General features: G+C 40.0%; 9 protein-coding genes across 9 annotated transcripts; 4 read left to right on the top strand and 5 right to left on the bottom strand.

The window, feature by feature from the left end:
* The first annotated feature begins 103 nt into the window (after positions 1-103).
* LOC133839118 (THO complex subunit 4) lies at positions 104-3,683 on the top strand. Its single transcript, XM_062270461.1, has 4 exons — positions 104-555; positions 1,364-1,571; positions 1,632-1,823; positions 1,885-3,683. The coding sequence occupies exons 1-4, from the start codon at positions 292-294 to the stop codon at positions 2,058-2,060; spliced, it is 840 nt and encodes a 279-aa protein (XP_062126445.1). The 5' UTR covers positions 104-291; the 3' UTR covers positions 2,061-3,683.
* On the bottom strand, positions 2,344-3,667 carry LOC133839122 (uncharacterized). Its single transcript, XM_062270465.1, has one exon. It carries the CDS (start codon positions 3,665-3,667, stop codon positions 3,311-3,313), a length of 357 nt encoding a protein of 118 aa, XP_062126449.1. The 3' UTR covers positions 2,344-3,310.
* Positions 3,684-6,878: 3,195 nt separating the features above from the next.
* On the bottom strand, positions 6,879-7,979 carry LOC133839121 (large ribosomal subunit protein eL33). Its single transcript, XM_062270464.1, has 4 exons — positions 7,847-7,979; positions 7,342-7,572; positions 7,042-7,269; positions 6,879-6,974 (listed from the first exon to the last, which is right to left on the bottom strand). Exons 2-4 carry the CDS (start codon positions 7,564-7,566, stop codon positions 6,951-6,953), a joined length of 477 nt encoding a protein of 158 aa, XP_062126448.1. The 5' UTR covers positions 7,567-7,572; positions 7,847-7,979; the 3' UTR covers positions 6,879-6,950.
* A 120-nt stretch (positions 7,980-8,099) lies between these two features.
* On the top strand, positions 8,100-10,024 carry LOC133839113 (polymerase delta-interacting protein 2). Its single transcript, XM_062270456.1, has 4 exons — positions 8,100-8,438; positions 8,581-9,088; positions 9,142-9,483; positions 9,549-10,024. The coding sequence occupies exons 1-4, from the start codon at positions 8,329-8,331 to the stop codon at positions 9,891-9,893; spliced, it is 1,305 nt and encodes a 434-aa protein (XP_062126440.1). The 5' UTR covers positions 8,100-8,328; the 3' UTR covers positions 9,894-10,024.
* LOC133836776 (large ribosomal subunit protein mL44) lies at positions 9,310-11,030 on the bottom strand. Its single transcript, XM_062267364.1, is given in 4 exon segments — positions 9,310-10,576; positions 10,578-10,862; positions 10,864-10,946; positions 11,000-11,030. Coding segments are annotated over 4 exon segments (933 nt in total). The 3' UTR covers positions 9,310-10,042.
* Positions 11,031-11,263: 233 nt separating this feature from the next.
* On the top strand, positions 11,264-12,782 carry LOC133839114 (SWI/SNF-related matrix-associated actin-dependent regulator of chromatin subfamily B member 1). Its single transcript, XM_062270457.1, has 2 exons — positions 11,264-11,692; positions 11,753-12,782. Exons 1-2 carry the CDS (start codon positions 11,421-11,423, stop codon positions 12,591-12,593), a joined length of 1,113 nt encoding a protein of 370 aa, XP_062126441.1. The 5' UTR covers positions 11,264-11,420; the 3' UTR covers positions 12,594-12,782.
* A 142-nt stretch (positions 12,783-12,924) lies between these two features.
* On the bottom strand, positions 12,925-14,783 carry LOC133839112 (histone deacetylase 3). The gene is made up of 3 exons (XM_062270454.1): positions 14,284-14,783; positions 14,134-14,222; positions 12,925-14,070 (listed from the first exon to the last, which is right to left on the bottom strand). Exons 1-3 carry the CDS (start codon positions 14,439-14,441, stop codon positions 13,007-13,009), a joined length of 1,311 nt encoding a protein of 436 aa, XP_062126438.1. The 5' UTR covers positions 14,442-14,783; the 3' UTR covers positions 12,925-13,006.
* Positions 14,784-14,938: 155 nt separating this feature from the next.
* LOC133839109 (BRCA1-associated protein) lies at positions 14,939-17,657 on the top strand. The gene is given in 8 exon segments (XM_062270451.1): positions 14,939-15,039; positions 15,384-15,437; positions 15,527-15,890; positions 15,946-15,970; positions 15,972-16,117; positions 16,174-16,965; positions 17,024-17,320; positions 17,389-17,657. Coding segments are annotated over 8 exon segments (1,701 nt in total). The 5' UTR covers positions 14,939-15,023; the 3' UTR covers positions 17,396-17,657.
* On the bottom strand, positions 17,645-18,727 carry LOC133839117 (uncharacterized). Its single transcript, XM_062270460.1, is given in 2 exon segments — positions 17,645-18,469; positions 18,471-18,727. Coding segments are annotated over 2 exon segments (897 nt in total). The 5' UTR covers positions 18,623-18,727; the 3' UTR covers positions 17,645-17,724.
* Between the last annotated feature and the right edge of the window lie 6,715 nt (positions 18,728-25,442).

The raw sequence follows: 25,442 nt of genomic DNA, 5'->3' as shown, positions 1-25,442 counted from the left end.
ATATTTGTACCAAAACAAAAGTCGATAGTTCGATTGGTAGACGTCAATTTATCGTTAGGTTCAAAACGTTGAGCAACACTTTTTTTCATTGAAGTCAGCCATCTTTGATTTTGTTTCTACAATTTTCATTCTCGTGCGTCGTTTTTTCAGCAATTGGCGAAATTTGCACGCGCTTCCTAACAATAAATCCAACATTAACAACGCGAGTTTTCATTTAAAAGAGTTGATTGCAACTTACGCGTTATATTTAGCACTTGGAAATTACAAATAATAAACAAAGCAACCGCAAAAATGGTGGATAAAATTGAAATGAGTTTGGATGATATCATTAAGTCGACGCGTACACAGAAGAAACCGCAGGGCAGCACCCGCGGTGGACCAGGCGGAGCACGTCGCTCAGGCGGCCAGCAGCGATTTGCTGCCGGCGCTGGGCCACGTCGTGGCGGCGGATCCCCACGTAAACCGGCACCAGCCAGCGGCGCCGGTGGCGTGCTCAAAGGTCGTCGTGGTGGCGCCGGCGGTGGCGGTGTTATTCAGAAGCCTCGGCTCGCACGGGTAATTGAAACATAACGTTGTGTCATGTAGAGGCAGCAGAGAAAGCAGCATTAATTATATCCATGCAATATACATTGAAAATATGAAAAGGACAGCCCCCAAAACAAGTTGGAAACTCCCCGCTTTCTTGCGAATAAAAACAGATGCGAAGCGCAAAATGTGAAAATAGCAAATATCACAACACGGAAAATTAAAAATGGCGACCATACGCAGAATAAACGGTACCTGTACCGTTACTTTTACCATGTGCAAACGCATACATACGCAAGCTGCAAAATGGCGGTTTGGCGAAATTCTACTTAAAAAACAAACAATAACAATGCTTTTAACACACATGTTGGGTTGTTTTTAAGGATGGAATGAAGCAGCAGCCGCAGCAGAGAAAGACCGATCGATCGATACAAACAAACTCTAAAAAAATTCGTCGTCGAACATATATAGAACTCTTTTTGAATACATATATATTTTACAGCACTTCAGGGGATTTCGCGTTTCGTTTGTTTTTCTTTGTATTCCCCGTTCATATATACTACATATAAGACACGTTCAATTGTTATTTTTCTTGTGGTGTGCCGCTTGCCCAAAAATAATCATAACAAAACAGTGGCAATCAATCAATCGATATACATACATACATATTTAGTGGTTTTCTGCACTGTTCTTCTTCGATGGCGCGTCCTCTCTATCTGAGATAATATGGCTAGGATAACAACAACTGCTGGCTACTCTACATAATCCCAATCCGATCGAATCGAATCGAATCAACCAACCAACAAAAACCTTCTACCTAATACTACCCCCCCTCTAGGGCGATGTGAACAGCGCTTGGAAGCATGATATGTACGATGGTCCAAAGCGAAATGGAGGCGCTGCTGGAAGCAGTGCTGGCCCAACACGGTTGATTGTTGGTAATTTGGACTATGGCGTCTCAAATACGGACATCAAGGAGCTCTTCAATGACTTCGGACCCATGAAGAAGGCAGCCGTGCATTACGATCGTTCTGGTCGCTCATTGGGTATGTGTAACCAATTGTATATAATGCTCTTTATATTCATTTATTATTTACTTTTGCCAGGCACTGCTGATGTCATCTTTGAGCGTAGATCCGATGCTCTGAAGGCCATCAAGCAATACCATGGAGTGCCATTGGATGGTCGCCCCATGACCATACAACTTGCCGTCTCTGATGTTGCAGCTCTCACGCGTCCCCTTCCCGCCGATGATGTGAAGCGTCGCGTCGGTTCAGGGCCACAATTCAAGCGTGGTGGTATGTAGTAATCATTTAAACAAATCGACCCATTTACTGAATGTCACCCATTTCATTTTAGGTGGCCAAGCTGGCGGCGCACCTCGTCGTGGCAGTTTTAAGCGTCCAGCTGGTGGCAAACCTGCACCTGGAGCTGGCGGAGCAGGCGGACAGCGTCGTGAACGAAAAGCTCCACCAACTGCCGAGGAACTCGATGCCGAATTGGACTCATACATTAATGACATGAAATTAGTCTAATTATTAGCTATAGTTTGAATTTAGCCTAACAACAACAACAAACAAACAAACAACAAATATGGACTTATTACGGGTTCAGCTTTAACGACGCGGAACCAAGAAATAATTCAACGAAACAAACGACTTGAGAGCAGAGAAGAGAAACAGCTTTTAGTCATAATTTCTTTACCTTCTAATAATTAATTTTCACATAAATTATGTAAAACACAAAAAAAATGCTGTTTGGATGGAGCGTAGCGAACGCATTAAATAGCGAGTTGTTAAATGTTTTTTGATGTAACGCCCGCTCCACCGCCCCTCTAGTTTCTAAGATATCCAAACTAAAAATAATACAGATTGATGTATTTATTCGTAAATATAATTTGACATAATCGTCACGATAATTATTAATTCAGGTGTAATAAATGATAGACTTAAAATATCGTAACTAAGAACTCAAAATATCTCAATAATTCATAATTTCATTTACGCACAAATCTTTTTGATCTAAGATCGTGCGTGTATCGATCGCTGCAATTTGATCGCCAATTAAAGTTTATACCTTTTTTGGTACAAGACATCCAAGAAACGACTTTTAATTATTCTACGAACGAATTTCATGTGGAATAAAAAAGACAGTATTGTTCTTTGTATTAAATGTTAAATTTATTTTGTCGCAATACACTTACGTAATTAGAAAATAATTTTAGACAAATTTTACAGACCATTGTTACAAGTTTGGATTGGACATTTAAGTACAGATTCAAAATGTGAATGGTAAATTTGTTAAATACGTTTTCGTTTTTTAATTTGTATGTTTTATTAGGGCGGAATCGCACTTAATGTTTAAACAATTGCGTTAGACGTTTTATAAAATAGTTATGCATAGAATAGAAACACAAAAATCATAAATCAAATGCAAAAATCAGAAAGAGAGCAGAAAAAAGGCGAATATAGTATATAGTCAATGAATGTCAGCAATAAAATTGGATAATTAATTCGCATTCATTATCAACTTTTGTTTTCAACGGTTTGAACATTTTGTAGCCAATTTTGGAATATGAATATGAATGTTGTATAGGCTAAATATTGTATATATATGTAATAGTTTAAGCGATTTATATTTATAAATGTATTTAATGGTGTTGAGGATGTCTTGGCTTGTGTGTGTATGTGAGTGTGTGTTTGTTTGTGTGAGAGTGTCATTAAATGCGTGTGGCAGCCACACAACTACAGCTACCCCATCCATCCATCCTCCCATCCTGCTTCGTCTACCAGAAGCCACCCGATGAGTAACCGCCGGGAGGAACACGACCACGCGCCTGATCTGACGCTCCTTTGTTGCCATTGCTGCTCTCTTTGGGCTGGCTAGCTGCAGGCTTTTGTTCCTCCTTTGGGGCGGCAGCTACCTCATCCCGCAGCTTCTCCACCACCTGATTGGCATCCGTGGAACCCATGCAGGCATTCAGATTGGAAGAGTTCTGTTGATTGTATTTGGGACGCGGGGCATTCACGGCGACTTCGGGTTCCGAGAAGATGTTGGTGTGTCCGCCACCTGGAGGCTTCAGGACGCGGCTGGAGGGACGAGAGCTGGTGTTGAGGCCAATTTTCAGTTCGGTGGAAGTCATTGTAGTTGCTTATAAACTGCAAAAGAGGGAGAAAATGAATCGTAAGTACACTTTAATAGAGAAAAGCGTGTTCAAATCATTTTTTAAAATAATTGCATATGCATATGAAAATAGACTTTCGTGACACACTGTAATGTGCGGTATGAAAATGGTCACGCCACTTACAACTAAAGAAAAAAAGTGGCCAACAATGAATGAAGCGGCGACTGTGACGAACGTCAGCAAACTGAGCCACGATGAAAAATGGCAGCAGGCAGAACGCGGACAACGAAGAACCGAAAACAGAGTCAGACACAACAACAGCAACAAAAAGAGCAGCAAGCAGAATGGAAAACATTTGCACCAACAGCGGGAGCTCCCCTCTCGCTCTGTTTGCCCCTCACAACCATTCGCGATTCGGCTGTTCACTTTTCACACATACATACATATATAGACAAGACAGGCATAGAAGTATATACATACATACATGTATACTTATACACATACAAACATTATCTCTATTTTTGAGCACTGCGTTCTTTTTAACTATAATTGCGGCTCTGTCGCCGCCATTCGCACACTTTCTCATTTTTTGTACAATTTTATATTGTACGCTGCACAAAAACATAGCTATACTATACAATAATATAGCATAATAATAGTCGTGGACCATTAATAATAGTCTTTCTATTCACCCCTAAGCTGTAACTGCTATCAGCTTTGCTTTAATATTCTATTTATTTTGCAAGTTGCGATTTTATTTGAAATTATATACATTTAAAATTTAAAATTTAAATATTCAAATAAACACTCAAAATTATTATTGCAATTTTTTTTAATATTGTATACAAAACATACATAATAAAGTTTTCGAGTGCTTCAGTTTTATGTTGTGCTGCTGTTTGTGGAGGAGGAATGAGGTCAAAGTGGGGTTGGTGCTTGGGTGTAAAGAGAGCGAGAGAGAGAGGAAGAAAGACGCGATGACATCTGCGAGAAAATGATGCGTCATGCTTTGTGGGAGGCGAAAGTCTCCCCATGGGATGCCAAAGCACACACAAACACAATTATGTTGAGGTATGTAGTTGACATTGTATGTGTGTGTGTGTGTTTGTTTGCTTTTGCGTAAAACAAAGCAAAGTGAATGACCGATAATACACACAACAAGAGTCAAAGATCTCTAAGCGAGCAACTAACTCTTCATGCTTTTTGCTTGCTAAACATTTTCCAAGCTAAACAGAGCACATAGATACAAATCAATGTATGTGTGTGAAAGACAAACACATGCGTCAACAACAATAACTGACTAATGGTAGACTTTTTATTCGCCATTATTGTTGTTGTATCGGTCACGTCGAGCGGCCCTAAGTTGCTTACAGCTAACACACACTAATGCAATTATTGTGAACATTACCTGCGTCTGTATGTGTGAAAAGCACTCGCTTTTTTTAGAAATTATGAGTAATGAGCAATCTGGATATAACTTGAATTGTCGGCTTCGATTCCCGTTTCGCGCTCTCTTTCTTACTCTCTCCCTCCCTGTCTAACGCGCTCTGGTTACCGATTGTTTTATTATTTAAAGATTATTGCCTAAATGACAAGATACCGACTGCGTTAACCGAATGTGAGGCAAGCAAAATAAATATGGCAAGACATAAATTAAAAGCAAACGACGTCGTTTGGCCATGGGTCACGTTAGATGAGTGTACAATACATGAGTGCCAAGCAAAATCAAGTTTAACCAGTGGCGGCCAACCTATATTTATTTTACCATTATTATAACGCAAACGGACGAAAACATTTTTAGCGCATTCAAATTCAAAAGTGACCCGAAACAACGGCGGCGTCATTTCCACAAAACTACTAATACTTATACATATGTACATATATGCACAACATGTATGTACATATAAGTATATGCCTTTAACGAACGCCGCCGGTTGAAACCGCCTTTAGCTAGTTTTTAGCCAGCGCATGCGATTATTAAGTTGGGCAGCCTGCAGTCGAGACTAAAAAAAAGAGGCACACACGAGAATAATGCAAAAACAAAAAAGAAACATGGCCACACTAGAGCCTAGAAAGGAGCGGGGAGCAGGGTGCGACAGTGTTGGTCGGAAAAGTGTGATATTTTTATGTTTCACTTCAGTATGCAGCAGCAAAGCATATGGCGCTTTGGCAGCTGTGCTAAATACAACACATTTAAAGCAGCTGCACTTCACTCAATCAATCACACCTTTCCCTCTGCCACAGCCCTTCATCATCATCATCATGAAGAAACAGATACAGAGTTTGGTTAGCCTCAAAATTCCATGACACCAATACACAAGTGAAAAGCATAAGATGATGATTAGGTTTGCTTCCGCAACTTAATCGATTTTATAGTGCACATGCAACAAGTTATCACTGCGGTCTCCTTAATTTAACTGTGCATAACGATTGTGCGTTTTATACATACCTTGATTTACTTATTTGTAAAGTACACTTTTTCGCTTTGTTTGCAGCGCTCTTTTGTTTAATGGAAATTTTTCACTGCGAAAACCGACGCCACCTTCGCCAATGAACGGTTTATTTAAAATGGTCTACGACAGTGTAACCGAAGATGCCAAGCACGCGAATGCCTACAATATTCACTACGTAACGCTTTGCGTTTACGTAAGATGGAGAAGTGTATCGGTAACCGTTTGGGCTGCATTCAAATATGAATTGGAGAAATGGTCACACTACCATTGTGTAAATAAGTGTTGGGTTTTATTTTGATTTAGCTGTTGTCCAGCACTTGTCTAAATTTGATTTTGGTTTTAAATTAAAAAAAAAAACCTTTTAAGACAAATTAAAATATAAACCACATTTACGGAAACAAGGCCCCTTTTTTGAAACTAGAAGACTGCTATTAATTGATACAATATTAAATTCAGCTACATGATTTGATCATTATAAACAAACGATCCTACATATATGCAATTTATGTGCAAACCGTATACAATGAATATTAAACCCAAAGTTATGAACTTCATATTTTTGAGCCGCATCCTCCCAACTAGAGCTTTTTCACAATGCAATAGTAGTAATTAAAATGACACTACTATATTTACGTTATTGATAAACCACTTAATTTTAAGTGCATTTGGTATTTGATTTCCATTTTCCACGTTTTTACTATTATCCACTAAATCACCATAGCAACATGTCAGAGTAATTGAAAGAAATGCGTTTAAAATTCCAAGTATACTTGTAATTAAATTTAAATTGTTTCATTTATTATGATGTAAACGGATCTTTTGCAGGTCATTTAAAGTTAATTATTAACTTAAATCCTTGATGGGTACAGCATCTGAAATATATTATTCACCATTAATACGTTGAATGAAGCACATTGTTATCTCTATTGCAATACTTACAATGCGAATGCGGTGTCCCATGGCATGACCGGGCAAATTCCTGTTGAAGCGGGCACGCACAGAGCCAGTGTTGCCGTGGATGCGGGTAACCTTGCCCCACACTGCACGGACACGGGTCTTGCGCTCTGGGTGCTGGGGCACGCACTTCTTGGTCTGTGCCTTGTAGACATACACACAACGCTTGCCAACGTAGAACTCGCCATGCTCCTTGCGACGAGCGCCCTCAATCTGTAAATATTATGTTGATAGTTTTATAAGAATCAACAAGATCAACGAGTAATGTGTGTTGTGGAAACTTACCTTAAGGATGGCGTGATTCTCGTGCTGGTTCCTCAGACCGCGCTTGTAGCCAGTGAAGACAGCCTTGGCAAACAGACGACCGTGACGTTTGTACTTCTTGGCAGAAACTTTCGTCTCGGTAGCGGCGGCCTTCTCAGCCTTTGGGGCCTTGGCGGCCTTTGCCGCTTTGGGTGCCTTTGCAGCCTTAGGCGCAGCAGCAGCGGGCTTAGCTTGTGTGTCAGCCATAGTTCACTGCAATTATATATTGAAATGCATTTCAGTTACAACAGGTCACTTCTACCAATTGGCTCATTAACATTTGTTTTGATTGTCAGACTTGTGGGTGCACTTTTCTTTCAGCCATAAACATCGAAATGTAGGCACTTTATTGAAACGCAACATTTATGTTTTAACATAATACACATATCTATTAATGCACTGCCACAATAATTTTCTGACATTCTTGTAGTTTTCACGTATATTTTTTTTATTTTTTCTTCGCATAGCATAAAATCCGCGTACGTACCGGAAATCTGTCAAATGGCGAAAGAGAGAGAAGATCTGACAACCAGGGTGACCGCAAGTGACATTTCAAAATATACTATTTAATATTCAAAAGATACCAAATAGACCACTTCCAATAACTGGTTTGGTTACACTTTATTTGGTATATCGATAGTAGAGTTGTGCGCAGGGTTGCTGCGCAACATAGAAATCGTATTGAGAACGTACTCAAAAAAATAAAAACAAAAAATTTGTACAATAACAATGTTCTTTCAAATTATCGGAGCTTGATAAAATTACAAAATTTTTTTTTTAAATAAAGCACATGTACCCACTTTTAACAAATTCTTCATAAAGCATACAATAACAATAAGACAAGTGGTGCACATACTCCCCCCCCTCATCAGTTGCATAAAAGCTGTTCCCAGATTTCTCATTCAGATTCAGGCCAACAACTACGAACGGCGAACTGCGGCTGCTGCACTCTGCGATTGACGACAACTAATGGGTTTATTACTGCATGTATTCAAATGGGACAAGCGTTGGCAACTGCTGCATAAATGTGATATATTGGTGAAACGTAGCATTAAAAAGCAGGCCGCCAGTTCAACGAAGTAAGTGTTCCCCCACTCGGATGATATGGTGGTGGGGTCAGTTGTCGTTGTTTGTTGTAATATTGCTAGCAGACACTGCGACGACGCTATCACAAAACAATAAAATAAAAACAAATGTTGCATAATAACAACTTGATTACAGACTTGCTGAGGTTGGTCGCCTATTGGACGCCAAGGAGGGTAAATATGATACTGGACAATTGTTCCTGCACCGCATCTTCGGTTATCGGGGCGTCATACTGTTCCCATGGACGGCTCGTGTTTATGACCGCGACTTGCACAATCCTAGCAGGCAGACAACAACCACGACAACAACGGTGACAGCAGCAGCAACAACAACACCGGCAACATCCAACACAGAGGCTTCATCCATTATAGTTAAGGCTGGACACAGCGACAATAGCACGGCAACAACAAGTGCAGCACCTCAAGCAGATGCTGCAGCTTCAGCAGCAGCATGGCAAGCGAGCACCAGCACCAACACTGCTGCCGATGCACAGCAGAGTACCACCAAAGTGGGTACCGCGACTCCGATAACAAGCAACAACAACAACAATAATAAAGCAAGCGCAGTTGATGCCAAAGAGGTTAAGGGTAAAACGCAGACATTTTATCAGGTGCTCATCGATACCCGGGACTGTCCACATATTGTAAGTGTTGACTTCATCATTTCCTTGACGAAACTAAATAAATTCCCTTTTAGCGCGCGCAAACGGAGGCTGTTACTTTTCTGGGCAATCAGGATTCGAATCGCAGCCTGTATGCTATACCTGGACTGGATTATGTGGCGCACGATGACATCATGCCCTATTCGTCCAACGATAAGCAGCCGTTGCAGCATGAACTATTCGACAAGTTTTTGACGCATACGCCAGACGCCGAGCCGCCTTTTGTGAGCCAAGAAACGCTCAAGGCGTGGCAAGAGAAGAATCATCCTTGGCTGGACATGAGCGATGTTCACAAGGAGACCACGGAGAATGTTCGCATCACCGTCATACCCTTCTATATGGGTTGCCGCGAGACGCCTGCCTCTTCCGTCTACTGGGTGAGTTAGAGCCGGAGAGGATTGCTAGAAATACACCTAACAAATGGTTTCTTCTTTCCTTTTAGTGGCGTTACTGCATTCGCTTGGAGAATCTGGGTGAGCTGAGCGTTCAGCTGCGTGAGCGACATTGGCGTATCTTCTCATTGTCGGGCACTTTGGAGACGGTGCGTGGACGCGGGGTTGTTGGCCAGGAGCCCATACTCAGTCCACGATTGCCCGCGTTCCAGTACAGTAGTCATGTGAGCCTGCAGGCGCCCAGTGGTCATATGTGGGGTACCTTCCGTTTGGAACGTGAGGATGGTTACTCCTTCGACTGCAAGATACCGCCCTTTTCGCTGGAATCGAAACCAGACGATGTTAATGCGCCACCCGTTGGTGGAGCGTCGTCGACACGCGATGACAGCGATTAAGCAGATTTACTAGCAGAGTTGTTATTATCGTAGTTTGCCATATTTGCAACTCAACCAAGTTAATATATTCATCATTCAGGAAGTACATGTGTTTAGGACAAATTAAAAATATATATTTAACGAACATCTCATTTGATCTCTCAAATTATCTACGCCTCTAGCCTCACATGTTTCGTCTCCAGTTGAATCCCGAAATCGAATGGACGTCGATTGTCGTGAAGATCGAAGAGGGTTTGCAGTGCGTCGATTGCTGCTGTCTCTGTAGCTGTCTTCACATCTTCGCCGAATCCCTTGCCAAGCAGTTGGCGATTGGAATAGATGCCCACATGGAATGCGGACAGCACTGTGTTCTTGCCGCAATCGCCCAGCAGGCGGGGCTCTGGCTCACCCAGCTTGCGCTGCGCACACACTTCGTCTAGCAACTGCAGTGGTTGCTCTGGTGTCCATATATCCAGCAAATCCTTTTGATTAAGCTGCGTGCAAATGAAATCGCGCACAAAGAGAAAAGCGCGCTCCACGCCACTTGAATCCGCTAAGGCACCAATCACAGCATTCAGTGTATTCGCCAGCGTTTCATTGCTGGGCGGGTACTCGCTGGCAAAGATTAAATCCTTGGTGCCCAAATGTGTGGAGACGTGAGCTAAAGTTTCCGTGCTCAGCAGGTATGAAGTAATCGCTTTTTTGGCCAATCACCGGCACTTTGGGCAACGAATGCTGAACATACGCGTCAATATAGGCTTTGGCAATATGTGCTCCCTTGGCAGCAAGTTCAACATTGTCAGCTGTATGCAAATCCGACTCAGCAATACCCAGTTTCCGTTGTCGCTCCTGTTCCTGATGCGCGTATGTGCGCTCTGTAAATGCGGTCTGTAGCAGGGGTAGTTGGAACTCCTCATTTAAACGCTTGCCAAAAGCAAACAGCTCAGAGCGGTAATTCCATTCGATGAAGCCTGCACGGGGCTCTGGTTTTTTGGGGTCCTAGTTTCTGTACGCGGTGTGCGAGCTCACGTAACGTCGGAGAGACCCAACGTTTGATGTGACGGCATGTTTGAACTGCCAAAACATCGGGATTAATGTATGAAGTAGGTTTATTTCGATACTCATACCTGTGCCAGTTCTATTCATGGGCTTGGCCATAGTAATGGCAACAGCAAAACCGCGTATTAAAGACATCTTCAATTAAATCAAACTATATCTCAATCACAATTCTGCGGCACCATACGACTTACAGTGTTGCCACTTTTTTGTGTGTGTTTAGGCTGCCACTTCGCGTGATTGCAACTCCCGTATATGTTGCCACCCTTGCTAACAATCGACTACGTATCGGTATATTTTGACGCAAATGAATATATTTTCTAAATTGCAGCTGCGGTCACACTACTTGTCACCTTAACGACGCCATGTCTCCGTTCGCATGAAAAAATATTTGTCTGCAAAAATTGGCTGATAAAATAAATAGATAAAAGAAAAGCAATTGTGAAAAGTGTGGAAAGTGTAGAGCTTAAGTTAACAACGTAAGCTGAGAAGATGGCGCTGCAGACGTACGGTGATAAGCCGGTGGCATTCCAACTGGAAGAGGGCGGCGAGTATTATTATGTGGGCTCCGAGGTGGGCAATTATATGCGCCATTTTCGCGGCATCCTGTACAAGAAGTATCCTGGGATGACACGAATTGTGCTCTCCAACGAGGAACGCAAGCGTTTGGCTGACTCCGGGCTAAGTTCACACATATTAGCGAGCTCAGTGTCGTTGCTGCGTGCTGTCGAAGTCGATGACATTATGGCCGGTAATGACGAAAAGTAAGTTACGCCCGGTAAACATTTCATGTGACTGTATTAAGTACAATATGCCATTTTTAGATATCGCGCTGTTTCGGTGAACACATCCGACACACCTGTGCCGCGTGAGAGCAAGTCAAAGAAGCAACCACAATACGTTCCAACGATGCCCAATTCAAGTCATTTGGATGCAGTGCCTCAGGCCACACCCATAAATCGTAACCGGGTGCATACCAAGAAGGTGCGCACGTTTCCCATGTGTTTTGACGACACAGATCCAACGGCAAGTCTGGAAAATGCAGCACAAAAGGAATGTCTGGTTCCCATACGCCTGGACATGGAGCTGGAGGGACAGAAACTGCGTGATACTTTCACATGGAACAAGAATGAGAGCATGATAACACCCGAACAGTTTGCCGAGGTCCTGTGTGATGATCTCGACCTGAATCCCCTGCCATTTGTTCCAGCAATTGCCCAAGCAATTCGCCAACAAATCGAAGCGTTTCCTAACGATCCACCAATTCTAGAGGAGAGCTGCGATCAGCGTGTCATTGTCAAACTTAATATTCACGTTGGCAACACCTCCCTGGTCGATCAGGTTGAGTGGGACATGTCCGAGAAGAACAACAATCCTGAAGAGTTTGCCATCAAGCTGTGCGCTGAATTGGGACTAGGCGGCGAATTTGTGACGGCGATCGCATACAGCATACGCGGTCAGTTATCGTGGCATTGCCGCACCTATGCATTCAGCGAGGCTCCTTTATCCACTATCGATGTACCGTTTCGTAATCCAAGTGATGCGGACGCCTGGGCGCCATTCCTAGAGACGCTAACTGATGCCGAGATGGAGAAGAAGATACGCGATCAGGATCGAAATACACGACGCATGCGACGTTTGGCGAATACAACAACGGGCTGGTAAATCGCGATATATATGTAGGTGGATTTTGTTACTATAATATTCTCTCATTATTTTTTATTACTGGAAAAGAATTGTATACCCCTGTCACTAAAAAAATAGAGCTTCTTCAAGCTCACTTGCGGACAATTGTTTTCCCAGTTCTAGTAATAGTAGTGATTGCGAAATAAATCGAATATTTGAGTATTCAAATCAATTTTGATCAATTTGTAATCACTATTAAGTAATCCTCCGTGTATAAATGTTGTATGGTACAAACTGCATTCATCTCTCAGTCCAGTTTCGCTCGGCAATATATATCTTTAAATATAATCATAAATAAAAATACATCATATCTGTGTCTAATTTAAAGCCAAATTGTGGCGCATATATTTTCTTATTTTGCTGCATTGTGTGCTTAAATCTAAATAGTGTTCTTAGCTTTCTACCGAATCGGGCTTGTCCTGATCTTGATCACCATCGTAAAACTCATTTTTCGCTTCGACTAGCTTGTCCTCATCCGCTTGTGACATACGCACATCGGGATCCGTTTCTTCCCTCATGCGCAGCTCCTCCATATCAACGTCGGGCGGCGTTTGCACCATTTGCACACTGGGCGAGTGCTGGCACATTTTCAGATTCTCATAAACATGCTTGACAATCAACTCCAAATACTGCTTGGAATTCGCATTATCCTGCCGCGAATTGACATCCGGATGCAACGTAAAGTCAGGCGCAAAGAAATCGTAATATTCCGTTGGTGGCAAATCGTTGGCTATCTCCTGATCCACCAGAAGCGAGGTTTCATGTGTCCAGCAGCGAGCCACATTGCGCAAAGTGTAACCACCGCCGCCCACGACCAAAGTAGGCACATTTAGTTCCTTGACGAACTTGACGCATTCACCATGACCGCGTGTGCTAAGCGAAAAACAACCCAGACGATCGCCAGCCAATGAATCTGCACCACATTGTAAGACAATTGCCGTTGGCCGATAGAAGTCCATAATAGCTGAGATGATAGGCTTAAAAACCTGAAAGTAGCTCTGATCATCGATGCCCTCCTTGAGTGGCACGTTGACGCTGTAGTAACGACCAGATTCCGCACCCAGCTCGTACATATCACCGGTGCCGGGAAAGAAATAGTTGCCGTATTTGTGAAACGATGCAGTCATCACGCGATCCGTTAAATAGAATGCCTCCTGCACGCCGTCGCCATGATGTACATCAATGTCAATGTAAAGCACGCGGGGATGATATTTGAGCAGCTCCAAGATGCCAATGACAATGTCGTTGACATAACAAAAGCCCGAGGCTTCAAACTTCTTGGCATGATGCAAGCCGCCCGACCAATTAATGCAGATATCGCTGTGATTGTGATTCAACTTCTGGGCGCCCTCAAGCGAAGCACCTGTGTACATGGCGCAGAAATCGAAGAGACCATCAAATACGGGACAATCCTCGCCAACGCTAAAGTGTGCCAAATACTTGGTATAGGCAACGGCTGCAATTATAATTGTAATAATTAGTGAAGTGATTATGCTGATTAACTTTTAGTTTCACTTACAATTACATTGAATATTTTGTGGAGTTACTTGCTGTAGATAGGCGATATATTCATCGCTATGGAATCGAAGCATGTCCTGTGCACTAGCTCTGCGGTAGAGAGTAAATAAGTCAATATATGTTGGCCCAGCTGTTTGTACCTATAACTTACTTGTATGGACGGTAGATCTTCATCTTTTTGTGCAGCTCGTAGTTCATAACCAGACTGTGGGTGACCGCCAAACGTTGTGGCTTCATCGGATGCCCGGCACCATAGTGAAAATTGCCGACATCGGCATTGTAAAAATATGAAACGCGTCGGTCCGTCATCTTTATAACGGCTATAAGCTAATCGCTGTCCAGTACCACTCCAGAACGGGCAATATATGGATTTTTGCATATAGTACAATCACCAAAACAGCCACAATAAACAAAAGGCGTCGTGTTGTAGTCAGCTCGTTTAAGCCCAATAACATGCCGTCGTAGTCGTTGAAATTATCGGCTTTTTGCACTCTTATGTCGTCTGTTAAAGTAGTTTGTCCAGAATCTGGCAAAAAATCGATTTGTTGTGTATTTGTGTACACAAAACATAAAATAATTCAATAATCCCGTCGTGACCGGTGGGCCATCTTGATTTTTTTGCTGTTTCACTAGCGTGGCCGCTAACTTGTATTTAAAAATGCACTTATTTACACCAACAAATATACCACATTGATTTTTGTGGCTCATTTTTTAAGAAACGATGAGAATATTGTGGAACACATACTTTACTTTTATCATTTATAAATAATATATGTAAGTGTACAAATATCCACAACTATATCCAACTTTTGTTCTAAACTAGTTCACTAATATAATTCAATCGCCTTATTTCAAACATTTCTGATCTTGGAAAGTAATATTCAAAATCAAATGGATTTAAAAACGGGTAAATATATTTGCATTGTTATCAGTGATATTATTGTTGATAGCAGTACTTTTTATGGCGTATGCAGTGACATGGTTTTACATTTTATCGAAATTATTAACACGTAAAAGTATTCTTTTTTTATTTACCCGCATTTCTTTTTAAATTTCAATTCAACCTGCTAAGTGTAACCAGCTAATGTTATTTTTCGCAAATATTTATCAGTATATTGTGAAATTCAACTGCGGTCACGCTTAGTTTTTGTTGTGAATTCGTTAACGAAAAGTGTAAAGTCTGTTTAAAAACAACTTAATATGATGATTTTTGGTATTGTATTGATTGAAATTATGCCTGTGTAATGCTAGAAAACATTTCATTGTGTGTTATCAAAATCGAGATCGATTTGGAAGCCAGCGCAGGTAAATGGCCCTTACTCAGTCTGCAAAAACGCAGAGACAAAGAAAACTTGAACTCACACAACACGCAATTTTCACTTGACCCCTTGCAGAGCAAGAAGGCGCTGTTTCCTCCGAGCATCCCACCAATCCGCGGGTACAGAAAGAGCGTGAACGCGATCGTGGACTGCGACAGGCTCGCGACATTGTCATCGAGACGTACACGAATCAACGTTGGACTCGAGAATTGAGCGCAGGAGCTGAGAACGAGGCGACCAAGATGAACTGGTCCGCTGCACTGCAGCAGCACACGACGAATAGTCCGACGGCGGGCAGTTCACGTGAAACTACACCACGTAACGGCGATGAGTCAAAACCGGGTGCTACAGCCTCGAACTTTCCAAAGGAAATCGGTTATTTTTCGGGAAATCCTATTGTGGAGGTAACCAAAGGCATCATTCATCTGTACAAGACGAAGTAAGTATGCTGCTTGGTATGGAGTTGCATTGTATTCACTTACTTCTATTTGCAGTGAGCGCAAGGCAATAAAGGAGGCCCCCCTCCAATCAACTGTGTTTGCTGGCTGTGCCCGCGACTTTGAACTGTCATGATTTGCTCAACTTTATTGCACCATGTCATGCTGTGATCAGGCATGTGCGCATTGTACGCGATGGCAGCCCCAATCAGTTTATGGTACTGCTAGAGTAAGTTCCTAATTATGAGAGTTTAACAACTTCTAATGTGTTTGTTCTCACCACAGATTCCGTTCGAATGAAGCTGCGTTGGAGTTTTATAAATCCTACAATGGCATTGCATACAACTCCCTAGAGCCGGACTCACTTTGCCATGCCGTCTGGGTGTCGGCTGTAGAGCGTGGTGAACACGGATTGCCACCGTTTGGACACACTGAGCTGCCCACGTGCCCCGTGTGCCTGGAGCGCATGGACGAGAGCGTCGATGGCGTCTTAACCATACTGTGTAATCACGCTTTCCACGCTAGCTGCCTGATGAAATGGGGCGACTCCACTTGCCCGGTGTGCCGTCATGTGCAAACTCCCGAGCTGGTAGAGGATTCGGTGTGCATGGAATGTGAGGGCATCGATTCTCTGTGGATATGCTTGATCTGTGGTCATGTGGGTTGCGGTCGCTATCAAGGCGGACATGCAGCAGCGCATTTTCGTGCGACAAATCACACGTTTGCCATGCAATTGGGTACCTCAAGTGTGTGGGATTATGCTGGTGATAATTTTGTGCATCGTCTCTTTCAAAATAAATCGGATGGCAAGCTGGTGGCCTCCCAAACGGAGAAGGATGAGCGCGAAGATAAAATCGACTCTATGCAAATGGAGTTCACATATTTGTTAACTGCACAGATGGAAACTCAACGCAAGTACTATGAGGATCTAATCGAACGTAAGGAGCAGGAGTGGCAGAAAGACAAGACATCTGCGAGTGAAAAAACGACGGAGATCGATGAGCTGCAGCAAACGCAGCAAGCCATGGTGAAAGAGAAGCAGAATCTAGAACGAAAACTGGCACACCACGGGACAAAGTAAGTGGTTTGTTTTTTCGATGGTCAAGATCTTGTTCAAATTTCTTTTTCATCCTAGGCTTAAAGAGATGACTAAACAGTTGGCCGAGGAGCGTGAGCTGTCAAAGGCCTTGCAGACTAATCAGAGCTCGTGGCATGTTAAATACAAGACCCTGGAGAAGCAGTACAACGAGTTCAAACACACTCACGACAAAGAGGTTTCTGAACTGCAGGAACAACTGCGTGATGTCATGTTTTTTCTGGATACTCAACAGAAAATGGCCAACACTGATTTAGCTGGCGCCTCCATCACTGGCATCACCGACAAGGAACCAACGTCGAGCACTCGTCGTGGCAATCGTCGCAAGAAGAAGGAGTAAGCCAAATTCTTATTCCACGTAAAAGCCCATATTAATTCGAAATAACATAATAAAATGTTTGTAGCATTTGAATGTTCGAAAGTTGGTTCAAATTTAAACCCAAAGTCCGTAGTAAATGATCTGAGAGCCTAATTACACAAAACATAAAAACAATTAACAACAACTCTAAATGTGATTTCCTTTGTGAAGCAAAATGCTTGAGCATTACTGAATTGTATTTCATCTAAGATAATGTACTTAATACCATATATATGAATTAGAAATTTTACCCTATTATGTACGTCTATTTGTATTGAAATATTAAATATACAACTATTAAATTACAAAATTGAATTGAAATGCGATTGCTATTTATTTGCAACATTTAACAAGTGAATTTAAAATTAATAGCTCAGACGAATCACTGTGACTTAGGGCAATCAGTATCACAGTGGAAAGTTGGATCCGGAAGCTCTTTCTCTTGGAATTCCACATGATCTTGAAATATATCAAGTTTCTCCTTCACTTCTTGCTCGTTGCGCTCAACATTCATCAAATAACCAGCTAAAAATCCGTGCATGTCCTGCGGCATATGAGTGTGCAGCTGAGCCAAAGCACTCACCAAAACCTTGCCCATTTTCACTTTTAATTCAGTGGATACATTTTCAACTGCTTCCAACTTTTTACCCTGTGGTAACCAATCGTAATCCTTAAAGCAACAGCACTCGCAATAAGTATTTGGATCCGAGTCTTTGAGCAGTTTAAAGAATGATTGCAGCTGCGACTCGCATTGCTTTAGATTGGCCACTTCCTTGACGAATCTCTTGTGCATCTCGCAAATATCACGCTCGCAGCGTTGAACGACTTGCTGATCCTGTGACAAAGTTGCCGTGCGTTTTATGTAATCAATGGTGTTCTCGTGGAAAGACTTGAATTTACACTTCTCCTCGTTATAGGCTCGCATACACTGTCGACCATAGATTATAATATTATCACGACGCTTGCGAATTTCCTCACAGCGTTTCGTATAGAAATGCTTAATCTCGCTCAAGTTGATGATGCGTTTAGAGAACTCTGTCTTGGGGTCATCGCTATCACAAACTCTAGGCTCTGCACGGTTATTTAACTTCTTCTCAGAAGAGCAAATTTTAGACTCAGTTTCGTTTTTTCCTCAATTCTTCCTTGAGCTCAACCTGCATATTCCTTAACTCAATGTTCAAACGCTTGACATCCTGATCATTGCAGATCAGCGTATTAAGCATCTCCCTCAGGCAATTCTTGTGCGGATTGGGTAATTCTTCTGGACAAGCGGTCAACATTTTTGGTTACTTATTTAACAATTGTATGAATTTCAGTTGAATGTTACTATGTTGTAAATTTAAGGAATAGTTTGACTGTACTATATTATTTAAGGTTTAATTTGACTTTTAATTCCGAGTTACTTTTTTTGTTAATCCTATTTTAACCTATTCTTTATTCTCGTTGAATTGGATGAAAGTAAGTTCTTAGCATTAATAAAAAGTTCTTCATATTTTTAACTATTTACTTTCATCTTATGTAGTCATCTTATTATACGAACCGGTTTGACTAGAAACCGAATCTTCACTTACCAAATATTACTCACTCTACCAAAATATTTAATTGCCGTTTACTCTGCCCCTTTGTGCTTGCTTAGTTTCCATCCAATAGTGTTCAATCAATCATATTGTATATGATTTTATACCCAGCAGCCATAAAATAAACATCGGGTTTGATGGGCAATAACATATAAATTACTTTCTTAGTTATATGATTTAACATTCAAAATAGTTTCTGTTATAGTAGATTAAATTTCATCTTAATTGTGAATGGTGTCCATAATAGATTTTATTTTTAGACCCCCTTTGGGTTCGCCATCTCTGTGTGGTAATATTCATAAAATGAACTTCATCAGAAATTAATTTTGGCACAAGTTAACCAGTTTGTTGAGAGGTCAGCCAGCTCCATCTTTGGCTCTATCGCCAGTTCAGTCCAGTTGCGAGCTGGGGCTGTAATTAAGTAAATTAATTAATTTATGTCCGAGGAGAGATAACTTTTGGGTTTTTTTTTTTTATTTTTCGTTTTGATTTGAAAATTCGCATCTTTGTGCATACATATTAATTGATTGGATTTTTGCCAATTTTACTTGGCGACTGTATAATTTCTGCATAATTTATTTTCGTTTGCTAATTAATTTTATAGAGTTTGATGGATTTTTATATTGTTATCTCTTGATGTCACATTATTTGATTGATTTTTGCCCATCGACTTTGGAATGCTCCCCTGAACAGAGCTGGCTAATTATACGAAATCGTTGGTAATCCGTTAAAAACGAAATCGCCGCCAAATTGGCACAATATTGTTATCATTAATAATGGCAAAAGCAATCTTTATCAAAGGTAATCTTGAAACTGCAATTTGCGTATTAATCTAGGACGGAATAAAATTATAAGTATGAACTTAAAATGAATTTAAAGACGACGAGCAAATATAAACTTAAATTTAATATTTGAAGTCGATATATGTACATTCATCAAAATGATATCCTTAGACACATACAATGCAGCTGCTATCCGAATTTATACTCCATTTCAATAACTAAAAAAATAAATTATAATAATTAGAATTATTGAACATGACTAATGAACAAATATTGATTTAAAACTTTCACAAAGCGCACAAAACCGTCACAAAGACTGAATATGCAAAATAGATAAACAAATAACAACCAAGGATGTTAAAGAAAAGAAGATATTTCCTGGCCACAGGGTAGATTTATCCTTAGCGCCTGCGGCTGACTCCTTGCCTTGCACAAATTTGCATAGATCGTCTACCTAGAGAAAAAAAATGACCCTGTCAGCTATTGATCTATCATCGATGGTTGTGTATCTTTTGTCTTTAATACTGCATTTTAGTAGATGATTGATAATGTTAAGGAAAAGGAACGAACTTTTAAGCAACAAAGTTAATGAAAATTAAAGATGAAATTTATAGTACTTTTACTATAGTTCACTATCATTCATTATGATTAATTGATACCTTTTATAGTACTTTTACTATGTTCCACTACAAAATATAATCGACAAGGAATTTTATGAAATAGCTTAAGAATAAAGTGAGATGCAAGAACACGTTAACTTTTAGCTACGCACATGGATATTTTTTGAATAATTTGTGTATTTTTCTATTTGAAAGAGCATTTTTTTTAAATGAAAAATGATGCTGACCCTGGCGCACCCATGACAAAAGGAATTGATCAAATATGCAAATGGGTTCGAGCGGACGAGCAAAGCGGCAAGCGGATGAGCGAGCGGGATGCATAGATATATCCTGTGTGCGGATCAGGATTGCCAACCCTTTTGCTTGCGCTGCGTCCGCGTCCGATCCGCGAACGTGTCGTGCATAAATTAAGCATCCTTTATCCTTTGTCTGATTTCACCCTTTTTGGTGAACGCAACTTCTTAAGCACAGCGCGTCCGCATGGAAATGAGGCAAAAAAATCCGGATTTTTTTTCCTTCTGGCTGTCTTCCTTGTGAGTCGTTTCTCCATTATCCTTGATCGTCACCCAGGCCTGTGGGTAGTCTTAGATCTATGAAGAAAAAAAAAAATCGTGAGAAAATTTCCAGCGCCAAATATTCAAATGAGGCCGCCCGTTGCATGTTTTCTGGGTAGTTGTTTTTTCGTTTCTCGCAACAAAAAAAAAATCATCAGGATTCCAGCGCATCCTTGCTGCATGTACGACATATGAGTTTTTAACCCATTTTTTGTAATGCTGCGTTTTTATACCCGCTACCCATAGGGTAGAAGGGTATTATAACTTTGTGCCGGCAGGAAATGTATGTAACAGGTAGAAGGAGGCATCTCCGACCCTATAAAGTATATATATTCTTGATCAGCGTCAACAGCCGAGACGATATAGCCATGTCCGTCTGTCCGTCTGTCCGTCCGTCCGTCTGTCCGTCTGTCCGTATGAACACCTAGATCTCAGAGACTATAAGAGATAGAGCTTTAATTTTTTTTCGACAGCATTTGTTATGTTTGCACGCAGATCAAGTTTGTTTCAAATTTTTGCCACGCCCACTTCCGCCCCTGCAAATCAAAAAAATCGAATAACAAGCGTAATTTTAAAGCTAGAGTTACGAATTTTGGTATATGTGATAACTACTATATTAGTTATGATTTCTGAAAATTTGGTTTCGATCAGATAAAAATTGTGGAAGTTATTAAAGAAATACTTTTGTATGGGCAAAAACGCCTACTGACTAGGGGTCTGAGTTGCTTTGGCTGACAATCTGGTATATTGTGCCGTCTATGGTATATTTTGAATGCGGTACTATATCAATATACCAAATATACTATTTGGTATATTTTTAATAATTTTGCAGTATATTTGGTATATTTTGAGAATAATACCGCAAAATATATTGCTTTTATTCAAAATGGGTAGCGGGTATCTCACAGTCGAGTACACTCGACTGTAGCTTTCTTACTTGTTTATGCTTGACTACAGCAAAAAGTCGTTTATAATTGGGTTCCGCGTTTTTTTTCTCTCATTTTTTTCTTCTTTCAAATGAAACGCCTTTTGTACATGCATTTGAATGTTCAAATGCTGTGTGACAAGTTTTTTTTTTAGATATGTGTATAATTTTTTGAAAGTTTTTTTTTTAGAAAAAAAGGATCGAGTTTGCGTATTGTTAATTCGTTACTGTAAGATTTTTTTTGTAGAGTTTCTAAACCTTTTTATTACAATTGAAATGGGTTTTTTTTTTTTTGGTTGCTTTTTATTTTTTAGCGTGAAAATGTTAATTAAATTTTTTGTTAGTGCGTCATTTTGTTTGCTCTCAAAGAGGATAAAAAATGACGCAGTTCCTCAACGAATTAGTCCAACACGTGCCTTTGATACATTTCGTTTATTGCATTTTTTAAGGTGTACATTTTTTTTAGTGTTTCAAAATAAAAGTGTTTTAAGCTTATGTAAATATTTGTAATTGCTAAGTGGGGAAAAAAATTAAGAAAAGCTAAGGAAAAATTTGTTTAAGCTTTATTTCATTACATTTTACTTATTGTTTTTTATTATAATAGGTTTTAGAAAAATATGAGTAATTTTTATTCAATTGAATTTTATTTACTGTTTTTTTTATGATGGATTTTATAAAAATTTTAATAATTTTTATTATATTGAATTTTATGTACTGTTTTAATTGTCAAAGATTTTATACTATGAAATTGGAAGACAAATTCGTACAATACAGAAAAATGTAAAAATAATATATTTTTCACTGTTTTATTAAGAATTAAACAATATAATTAAGCAAAAACTACAAATGAGTTAGGATAACACTTTAAAATAAATATAATAACTATTCTGTTCTATCACTAAGAGATTAATCCCATTATAAACACTCTTAGAGGACCATTATTTCTACAAATAAAACCACATCTCGCACTTGCAACCCCAAGTTGTATCTATCTCAACCAACTGGTGCTGTCTAAAGATACAGATAGAGCATTTAAATCTCAGCCGCTCATCACGAGATTTTTAAAGTAATTTATAGCAATTTGGAATGCATATGCTATAAATAGCTTGACGGAGCTCGAAATGATCATCAGCAGTCTGAGAATAATCATCAATAATGCTGCTAATCAATGTGAATTCGCAATAAACCTATAATTAAATATACGTAAAATTCGCAATATGCCAAAATATAGAGAGGAGCATCCATAACATATCAATCGAGATGATAATCAGATATACAAAACCTCAACAATCAACTTCATTGTGCGAGGTGCACAAAAGATCTGCAAAAACCCGAAAAGGGTGTGCAAAAAAAAAAAAGAACACAGAAGATTCAGAAAAGAAATAATAATCATAAAAGAAAATGGCATCAAATTTCACAATATCGCACCTTATTAGAATCGAACAATGAACTATGAATGGCGATGATACAAATAGTGGGCAATGAAAGAAAGAAACCAATATGCAAAAATCGAGCTTGGTTTTGGAAACAACAAAAAGGCGCACACAGCCAACAAGAAGTTATGGGAAAAACATACACACCTCTCTTCCCCCGGAAATCAAAGCGAGCTAATCGGAGCACCCCACTCAATAGATTGTCTTGCATTGTGTAATAATTTCATAAATAGTTTATCCAAAAGAATTGCTGAATGCCCGACTAAATGCTATTGCGAATAGCGTTTTTGTGCAAGGCTTACAATCGGCTTCACACGGCGAAACGTTTCGGGACCCGGGACCTTTCTTATGCAAAACTCTCAAGTTGAGGGGTTGCACAACCCCTCAATGTTCAGGGGTAACCAGCTTGATCCTCTGCCAGTTCTCTGCTGATACCCTTGATTTCCTCTGCTGTGTGTGTGTGTTTTGATTATGTCTCGAGTTTAGAAACCATAAATCTATTGATGCCATTGACGACGCCTTTCTGCAGCATCAAATTATCTTTTGGCCATTCAAATCACACACACAATATTCAAACCATTTGCATAATGATTCAGGATTCGAGCATGCACTGGAAATTGCTTTAGATGCGATCTGAATTTGTCTCTTTAACGAGTAAGGAAGTATGGATTATTTTAGAAGATTACTGCAGTAGTACTACATACTAATGTGAATACTATTTATACTTATGTTTTTTATTAAAATTTATATTTATTTCAAATTTAGAACATAATTTTGTTTTCCAAAATGAAAAAAGTATTATAACTTATTTCTGGTAGTTTATTTTTATATATGCAGCAGCCAGAAGTTCAAATTGTTAATCCTTAAATTTGTCTAAGAAGTTTCCTAATGCAATTTTATTAAATAACTCGACTTTTTACAGTGTATCCTTAACCATCTTGGCAGATGCCTCACATATTTTTTTTATCAACTCACTCTTTCAATCACCGAATCCTTCATGACCTCAGACATTGCATTCTAATTATCATATCGATCAAGCCGGTGGGACAAGAGAAAAGTGACAGTGAAAAAAGTGAATCCTCAGACAGGATAGTTTTTATTTTTTCTCATAGTTAACATAACAAAAGCTGATGATGCACACAAGGAGTGAAAGGAATGAATGGAAGGAAGAGCAGCAGATTCGTGATGATTTCAGCACCCAAGTGACATGACAAGGCAGACCTAAGAACCACCCCAGAAACAGTCAGATCAGTTGAGATCAGATAACTGCGATAAGAAGAGAAGCAAACAATCCCATGATCATTAGTGCATTTATAATAACGTATATTGATATGCTAATCAATGACTAGGCAGTACCTACATACATATAATGGTTATGAGATAGGAACTTCTTTTCCGTATGCTCCGTTGGGTTTATGATCGATGCGATCGCGAAATCAAATCATTTATCAATTAAATTATTGGCAAACATTGCGTAGCGCCTTCGATCTATAGAAATCATCAGCCCTCTTGAGAGGGTTGCCAATTTTCTTTTCGCGCACAATGCAAAATTGAGAAGAAAAGAAAAACTGCCAAATGATCGATTATCGCATTGTGCTGCAATCATTGTTTCGGGGTTTGTTTCTGACGATCTCTCCGTCTTCTATTTTCTGCGGTGTGTTTGCCAATTTTGTCATTGTGCAAGATCTTTGACGGGTTTAGCGATGATTTGTTGGTTTTTATTGCCAGCAATCCTTTTGAGTAGGGGTGTCCTTTCTTTCTTATTTTTTTTGCAAAAAAGGATCACTCGTGCCGAAATGCGGCACAAATACCCTTTTATTTGCATTGTTTTGCGAAATCCATTCGCCTGTTGACAAACAATCGAAGACAAGACAATTGTCGAACCCCTTTTGTTGAGCTGTGTCCTTTTGTGTGCTTTAGCCACTCCAATTGACTCCTTGTGGGTGCATCTTTATACTCTCATTCAATTTTCGGCATTTAGCACATTTTACGAGCCCATAAATAGAGTTCACTTTTATGTCGAATACGAGTATAAAAAAGATATCGTAAAGTCTTTTGTTTCGCTCGTTTTATTGCATGTTTGTTTTTATTTGGTTTGCGTTTTGTGTGTTGACGTTTTCTTTTTGTTTTTTTATGTGTACATATATTTAACACAATTCGCTGTTATTAATAATGGTATTCAAACGCTTGAGCGTCTGACCAAAACACC

Source organism: Drosophila sulfurigaster, chromosome 2R, assembly GCF_023558435.1.
Source record: "Drosophila sulfurigaster albostrigata strain 15112-1811.04 chromosome 2R, ASM2355843v2, whole genome shotgun sequence".
NCBI lineage: Eukaryota > Metazoa > Arthropoda > Insecta > Diptera > Drosophilidae > Drosophila > Drosophila sulfurigaster.
Note: the sequence above shows the minus strand (reverse complement) of the source record. Positions and strands in the feature narration are given on the sequence as shown.

Bases quoted from the DNA above. Each gene is read 5' to 3' on its own strand.
- LOC133839121 (XM_062270464.1), bottom strand. From the start codon at position 7,566: ATGGCTGACACACAAGCTAAGCCCGCTGCTGCTGCGCCTAAGGCTGCA. The intron at 7,270-7,341 runs GTAAGTTTCCAC...TAATATTTACAG, and splicing joins AGAATCACGCCATCCTTAAG to ATTGAGGGCGCTCGTCGCAA. The intron at 6,975-7,041 runs GTAAGTATTGCA...AATATATTTCAG, and splicing joins TGGGACACCGCATTCGCATT to ATGCTGTACCCATCAAGGAT.
- LOC133839118 (XM_062270461.1), top strand. From the start codon at position 292: ATGGTGGATAAAATTGAAATGAGTTTGGATGATATCATTAAGTCGACG. The intron at 1,572-1,631 runs GTATGTGTAACC...TACTTTTGCCAG, and splicing joins TCGTTCTGGTCGCTCATTGG to GCACTGCTGATGTCATCTTT. The intron at 1,824-1,884 runs GTATGTAGTAAT...ATTTCATTTTAG, and splicing joins GCCACAATTCAAGCGTGGTG to GTGGCCAAGCTGGCGGCGCA.
- LOC133839113 (XM_062270456.1), top strand. From the start codon at position 8,329: ATGGGTTTATTACTGCATGTATTCAAATGGGACAAGCGTTGGCAACTG. The intron at 9,089-9,141 runs GTAAGTGTTGAC...ATTCCCTTTTAG, and splicing joins CCCGGGACTGTCCACATATT to CGCGCGCAAACGGAGGCTGT. The intron at 9,484-9,548 runs GTGAGTTAGAGC...CTTTCCTTTTAG, and splicing joins CTGCCTCTTCCGTCTACTGG to TGGCGTTACTGCATTCGCTT.
- LOC133839112 (XM_062270454.1), bottom strand. From the start codon at position 14,441: ATGACGGACCGACGCGTTTCATATTTTTACAATGCCGATGTCGGCAAT. The intron at 14,223-14,283 runs GTAAGTTATAGG...TCTCTACCGCAG, and splicing joins AAGATCTACCGTCCATACAA to AGCTAGTGCACAGGACATGC. The intron at 14,071-14,133 runs GTAAGTGAAACT...TTATAATTGCAG, and splicing joins ACAAAATATTCAATGTAATT to CCGTTGCCTATACCAAGTAT.
- LOC133839122 (XM_062270465.1), bottom strand. From the start codon at position 3,667: ATGACTTCCACCGAACTGAAAATTGGCCTCAACACCAGCTCTCGTCCC.
- LOC133839114 (XM_062270457.1), top strand. From the start codon at position 11,421: ATGGCGCTGCAGACGTACGGTGATAAGCCGGTGGCATTCCAACTGGAA. The intron at 11,693-11,752 runs GTAAGTTACGCC...TGCCATTTTTAG, and splicing joins ATGGCCGGTAATGACGAAAA to ATATCGCGCTGTTTCGGTGA.